We start from the raw sequence: 7111 nt of genomic DNA on the forward strand, positions 1-7111 counted from the left end.
CTCTCTCTCTCTATATATATATATATCAATAGAGAGAGATAGAGAGGGACTCCCTACAAGGAGAGAATACGAAAATTTATAGGTTTATTATTAACCTTTTTTTTAGAATGTTAAAAAAACTTCTTGGAATAGGACCAGCTGCATTTGGAAGAGAGAAATTTTTATGAATAGGGGCCCTCAAAAATATTTTATTTATTTATTTATATTTATATTATTGTATTATTTAGATTATATTTAAATAATTTTTATATTTATTAATTATTACGTCCTTCAAATCAACTCTTTGTTCAACTTGGTCAAACTAATGAACCTTGAACATTTCATTCTTCTGATTTGATGTCCGATCCGGTTTTTAAAACCTTCCTAACAATAGCTTAATAGGTATGTCAAGAGTTATATTTTTTTTCAAATTCAATCGAGGTTATCATTCCGCAATTTTAGGCGACATTTTTCATTGAGAAATTTAGGCGATGATATCGTGATGAATAATTTTTAGAATTTATAGTATCTGAAGTTACATAGTTTATTAAATCTCACTGGAATTAAACCCCACTCATTGCCTGATAGGATAATAAAATCCTTAACCAGCGTTTGTGAATTTTTTTTTAAAGCTAAAGCTTGAAAGCTGGAATTATTTGCCATTTAGCATCACGATATAGTATGCTTTCAACGAAGTAAAAAAAAAAGAAAACCATTTAAAAACTGATTTTAGCTTAGAACAATGGCCCCATATTACTCCATCCATTTTCTATTTCATTTTTTAGTTTTTCAAGATGCTTTACCCAGTAACCACGAAAAGCACTTGTCATATATAAGTTGGATTGGGTGTAAGATAAATGTGTTTGAAAAGTATCATACTTCCAGAGGTATGTCTTCGTCAATTTAATTTGGATGCAGTGTTATTTAGTAAAAATTGACCAAATTGTATGTTTCACTCTTGTACAATATATTTAGATCATTTAAATTTAATTGCTGCTTCCACCATTAAAAATCACCCAAATTGTACGGTGCAACTTAAATCACTTAATGTGCACTAAGGAAATTTTCATAGTTTTATGTCTTTAAATTTTCGGATTGTTTTTCGTTCTTTAGTGGAGTTTTCATGTGTGAAATGTGAAGATGAATATTTGTGCTCTTATATTCTCTGTAACAAATTTCAATCTTGGAGGTAGTCAAAAAGCCATTAGATATGATGTAATTACGGCATAATAACTTGCATAGTAAAAACTAGTGTGTTCTGTTTTTTTATGTGTTTCTTCTAAGAGACCAGATTCCATGGACATTCGCTGATGGTTGCTTTACACTAACTTTCATCAGTATTGAGATGTTAATCTTGGGAATTGACAAATGTTATTTTTATTCTTTTGCTTATATCATACATCTAGATTATTGTTTCGGTTAGGGATAGTTGGGAACATCAATTGCACTATCTGTGTGCTTGGATCAATTTTCTAAAATGTCGCATAAATTGAAATAATCTGTCTAACTCTAGAAGGTGGGGCTTGTGCTAGGTCCACCTGGATCTGGAAAGGGTACTCAGTCCCCAATTATAAAGGATGAATATTGCTTGTGCCATTTGGCCACTGGTGATATGTTGAGGGCTGCCGTTGCTGCTAAAACTCCTCTTGGCATTAAAGCTAAAGAAGCTATGGAGAAGGTATCACCTGCATATTTGGGTTAGTTTTATTTATAGGAAGCAGAGATAAAAACAGAAGGGGAGAATTTTTCTTATCTCCACCGATTCTGAATATTATCATACTTGCTCCCACGTTATATTTGATCTTCTCCAGGGAGAGCTTGTTTCTGATGATTTGGTTGTGGGGATAATTGATGAAGCCATAAAAAAGCCATCATGTCAAAAAGGCTTCATTCTTGATGGATTCCCTAGAACAGTTGTTCAGGCTGAAAAGGTAGTGTTTTCTCTTTTTTATTTGGAGATTGATGAATTAGCAGAGCTTGAAAACCACCAAGCTACATCTGTTTGTTGTACTCTTTCGTGGTTAACAGGATTTAAATTAATTCAACATTTCTTTTCTTTGCAGCTTGATGATATGTTGGCTAAGCAGGGCACTAAAATTGATAAGGTGCTCAACTTTGCAATTGACGATGCCATTCTAGAAGAAAGAATAACTGGCCGATGGATCCATTCATCAACTGGTAGAACATACCACTCAAAATTTGCACCTCCAAAGGTCCCAGGTGTTGATGATGTAGGTTAATAAACTGTTATTTTCTTAACTTTCTGCCACTACTTTAAGCTTTCATTTTTGTTCTCTCTCACACATGTTTTTTGTGTGTCCGTGATGATGGTAGTTATTATTTATTCAATTTGAGTTTATCTGAAAAAAAGACATTATTACATACAGTTGTTTGAATTTTTAGTTTTATGGATTGGTGTTTTAAGGTGTTTAAGGATTTTTTTTTCTTGGGTTGGTTGTTAGGCGAGAGAGTTTCTTTTATCCTTAATGTACTTTGCTTTGAGTATCTTGTAGGTGTTCTCATTGAGAAGCTTAAAATATGAATTGAATGTGGTGAATACATGAATGATATGTTTATGTTGACTGCTTGTATGTGCATGATTGACTATGACTATGTAGAGTCACCCCTTTATGGTACTAGTGGGGAACATTAATGTACCCATGCTCTTGTACGGAAAATGATATTGATATTGATATTGATGCATCTTAATTGACATAATTTTTAAATCTCGCTCCTGTGACAGTTGTACATATATAATTTGATATTGATATGTTATTAATATAGTAAGATTTTATAAGATTTTTTGAATAACATCAAATATTTTTTTATTGATTTATTAAAAGCTTGAATGACATGCATATTGCTTCCTTCTCTCTTGTATTACTGTGATTTATGAGTACGAGTATTCACTGGTTTGTTTAACTCATAGTTATTTTAATATAACTTTTTATGTTAATTTAATTGTTTAAAAGATTAGTGATAGAAGAAAAAATATTTTATAGAAGACACGGATAACCAGTAACGAGATAAATTTAATTTAATTTAATTAGTGGCTCTTTCATTTTATTAATTACTAGCTATAGAAATTGGACATTAAAATTTTAATTTACAATGTCCAACCGTCTATATCTGTCTTGGTTAATCTCAAGCCTCCGGTCAGGTCGTGACATTTGATATGTAGATTTGTATCATTTGTAGACAGTCTTTTGGTTGATGCATTTGAGGGAATTTTTTGAAAATTTTTACATGCTTTTTTCATTAGAGGGATCGAACCCTTAGGCGAGGTGTTAGGTTTGAATTTTTATTTTTTATGCCAATAGAGCTTTCTTACTTGATAAATTTGACGATTGCAATTATTTTTTGATGATTTTTGTGGTTAACGAATTGAATGAAGGGATTGGTATGATTTGTTTTTATCAATTTGTTTTGTCGAAATGAGCATGCCTTTGATACTATGTTTTTTAGCTTTGATGCACTTGATAAAGATCTTATTTTAGTGATTTTATGATTTAAAGTTTCTTCTTTCTTAGCTTTGTGCTTTAATGGACTTGATAGATTATCCAAATTTGTCTTTAATATTTTTTTTGGAGATGTGCATATATTCTGTTCTATTCTTTTTGGTTTGATGGGTTTAAAAAAAAATGCATGGCAATGATGTAGCTCTCGGTGCTTATATTTGGTTGATGGCAACATAATTAGCTCAATGATTGGTGCTTTAATAGACTAATTCATGACAAAATTATTTTTGTTTAATTTTGGGCTTTATATGAACATTGAGATAGCTTTGGTTTTATACTCTTTGGTTTGTCGAACTTTTTGAAGAAGAATGTTCCTTCAATCTTTGCTCTGCATTTGATTAAAATTTTTGAAGGAGGCTGATGTTTTAATTTGATGATGACACTGAGCTTCGCTTAATGCCTTCTTGAGCAATAATCATCCTTTTAATTTTCATCAACATTTTAATTAACTTGAAAAATCTCTTAAGCTAGGCCACTTTTAAATCATAGACTTGAAGCTTATAGCTTTTATCATTTGGTTGATTTGAAAGGTCTCTTTCGCTATAGTATTTCTTATGGCTTGTTGAGTGATGATAACTTGGACTTATAGAGATTCATATCTAGGACTCGCTCTGAGTCATAGATTTGATTTGAGATATGGAATTTTTTTGCTTTTCCAAATTGATTTGTTAAAACTGATATGCAATTTTTTTGCTTTTCCAAATTGATTTGTTAAAACTTATATATTTTGATTTTTTTTTTCTTTGGCATTTGAGGCTTTAGGTAGACCTAAAAAGACTTGGAAATAGTGTATAAAAAATGATCTTAAGCTATTTGAATAAAATAAAAATATGATACTCAATAGGACACAATGGAGAAATAGCATTCATGTAGCTGAACCCACTTAGTGGAATAATGGCTTTTTGTTGTTGTTGTTGTTGTTGTTGGCATTTGAGGCTTTGAAACTCGCATAATTGGGAATGCTCTTATTTGATTTTATAAAAATTTTTAAGAGTCTTTGGTTTCTTCTTGATTCATTGACCAGTCAAGAAACTTTTTTAAATCTGGATTACATGAACTTGTGAAGTTAGATATGTTTGAGACTTGATAATTATTATCGTCAGACTGATAAATTGGGTGTTTTTTCACTGTGATTTTATGGCTTGTTGAACAAGGACTAATCAACGATTCATTCATATTTGGGTTTATTCAATCCGACCTTCAGGATCTCAACAAGTCCAAATTTTAAACTATGTTGGAACTTGCACTCTTTCAACTTAGCTTGTTGAAGCTTATGCCTTCTTTCTTAGTTTTAGAGATCTTGGCATTTGCATATTTGAGAATATCTCTATATGATTGTATGTATATTTTCTTGAATGAGGATTATCTTTTTGACTTCGCTTTGATATATCTATAAGTTACAAAAGCTTCTTGGATCCGCATTATTTAAAATTATCAAATCAGAGATTTGTTAATTTTATTATCAAATAGATTTGACTAAGGCTCTCTCACTGCACTGTCTTGTGACTCGTTGAGTGAGAAGTGTAGCTAGTGAATAGCCATATTTGAGCTTTATTTAGTCTTACTTTCAAGAATCGCTCAGATCTTATACTTGAATTATGGTGAACTAATGTTTCTCAAACTTAATTTCTTGATGTTTATAAACCTTAGAAATCCTCTCATTTGTTTAGAATTTCGACGAGTCAGGGAGACAAACTTTAACTCTTTAAATTGACTTGTTTGTATCAAGCTTGAAAATGACTTTCTCACTTTCGATCCATGCATTTGAATGTGACTTTAACCACTATACGTTTAAATAATTATTTGGTGATCTTGGCATGAACCATAATGTGGACTCAAATAATAAAAAACTTAACCTTATTACATAAGGGGAATTAAAAAAATTATTATATTTATTTGGGGATCTTGAAAGGGGTATGATGTATACCTAAATAAATTAAATAAAAAGCTCATCTTAAAGGAATTTTACTAAATATTAAGGGATTGTTTGATTTGCTGAAAGTGTAAAAATAAAGCATGGAATTTGGAACAATTTAAAATTATTTGGTTAATGCAAACATAATTTATATTATTTGGAACACATTAAAATTATTTTATGCATTGTAAAATAAATGTAAGACTTTACATTTGTTTGTTTGATTTGAAAGTTGGCCAGGTGGCAATGATCAGTGGCTATGGGCAGACAAGCGATAGTGGCGGGAAGCTATGTTAGACAGGCAGTGGTTTGCATGGGTGGGAGGTGGTTGGCGGTCAGAGGCAATGGTTGATGGGTAGAAGGCGATGTCTGATGGTGGAGGGTGGTTGGTGACTTGCATGCGGTGGCATGCAATTGGTGGCATGCTCACGACAGTCGACAACGAGCATCGTGCATGAGAAAGTTGGTGATGGGCGGACAATAGTCTAGGGTGACAACTAACAGTGGGGCCGCAGAGTTTGGGGTTGGCGATAAAGCCTAGCGGTCAGCCGTGTCGAACAATACTTTACACCAAATGATGTATTGGTTTGGGGGTGGCGATAACCGTGTCGAACAATACTTTACACCAAATGATGTATTTAAAATTCACCAAAATGTAGGTAATTTTAAATACCTTTAAAATGAACTAGAGATGAGTTACAAATACATTTTAAGTTTACATTGCATTTGGAATTCGTTCGATCACACTCCCATATTTCTTGAACTCCTAAGAAAGGAATGTGGTGCATTTCTTTTGCTTCTACCAAACAACTTCTAAATATATTTAGGGATCTCGACATAAAGTATGAATTCAACCCAAATAATAAAAGTCATCTAGTTATTTTGAGGAATTCCATCAATTCATCAATATATTTGAGGATTTCAACACGAGGCATGATATCAAACTAAATTAAAAAGTGGCCCATTTATATATATTTTTTCGGCAATTTATAAACATAAATCTTTAAAAATTTGTCCTGTCTAGCTGAGTAATTTTATGATAACTTGGAAACACTTTTATATTTATGAGTTTAAAATGTTGAAATTAAGCGGCTTTTTTTTTATCTTGTAAGGAATATTGGATACGTCATATTTGATTAGGCGCTATGTATAAAACTAGTGATACATGTCATTGTTTGGTGGCATTGATTTTGGCTGTTTAGATTGATAGATTGGTAGACTTCACCTTGATACTTCATTTTTATGACTAAAGGACTTTCCTAATTAGCTTCAAATAGTCTATCAATTGTTTAGTGGTGACTGATTGGCTTTTCTCCACCCAGGACAAATTTTCCCTCTGATATTAAAGCTCTAGACAACCTTACTTGATAAAGTTTAAAATTTTATTGAGCTTGGTATCTAACTTGATCAAATTACATTGTGCTCTTTTACTAGTAGATAAGCAATTCACTCTTAGGTTAGATTGTATTGAATAAGTGCTTTACAAGAGAAAATAGTAATCAGAAAGAGTTTGATGATCTTAAACTAGTAGACAAGTGGAAAGTGAGACTCATGGATGAGAGACATGTGTTGATTCAACTAACCGTGGTTGAAGACTACACCTCAATTTTCTCCACGAAATATCTTAATATCGCAGACAAATCAATGAATTTACTCAGGTGGTCCCCTGATTTTGACCCAAATCATGAAACTCCCGCTG

At 32.0% G+C, this 7111-nt stretch overlaps 1 protein-coding gene across 1 annotated transcript in view; it reads left to right on the forward strand.

Annotated features, from left to right (window-relative positions):
- The window catches only part of LOC110024510 (adenylate kinase 4), a 12292-nt gene extending 10073 nt beyond the window's left edge, over positions 1–2219 (forward strand). The window contains exons 2-4 of the mRNA XM_020724564.1: positions 1512–1657; positions 1791–1910; positions 2043–2219. Coding sequence (XP_020580223.1) covers positions 1512–1657; positions 1791–1910; positions 2043–2219 — 443 coding nt within the window. The remainder of the gene's footprint in view (positions 1–1511; positions 1658–1790; positions 1911–2042) is intronic.
- The last annotated feature ends 4892 nt before the right edge of the window (positions 2220–7111 follow it).

Source organism: Phalaenopsis equestris, unplaced genomic scaffold (assembly GCF_001263595.1).
Source record: "Phalaenopsis equestris unplaced genomic scaffold, ASM126359v1 Scaffold000002, whole genome shotgun sequence".
Taxonomy (NCBI): Eukaryota; Viridiplantae; Streptophyta; class Magnoliopsida; order Asparagales; family Orchidaceae; genus Phalaenopsis; species Phalaenopsis equestris.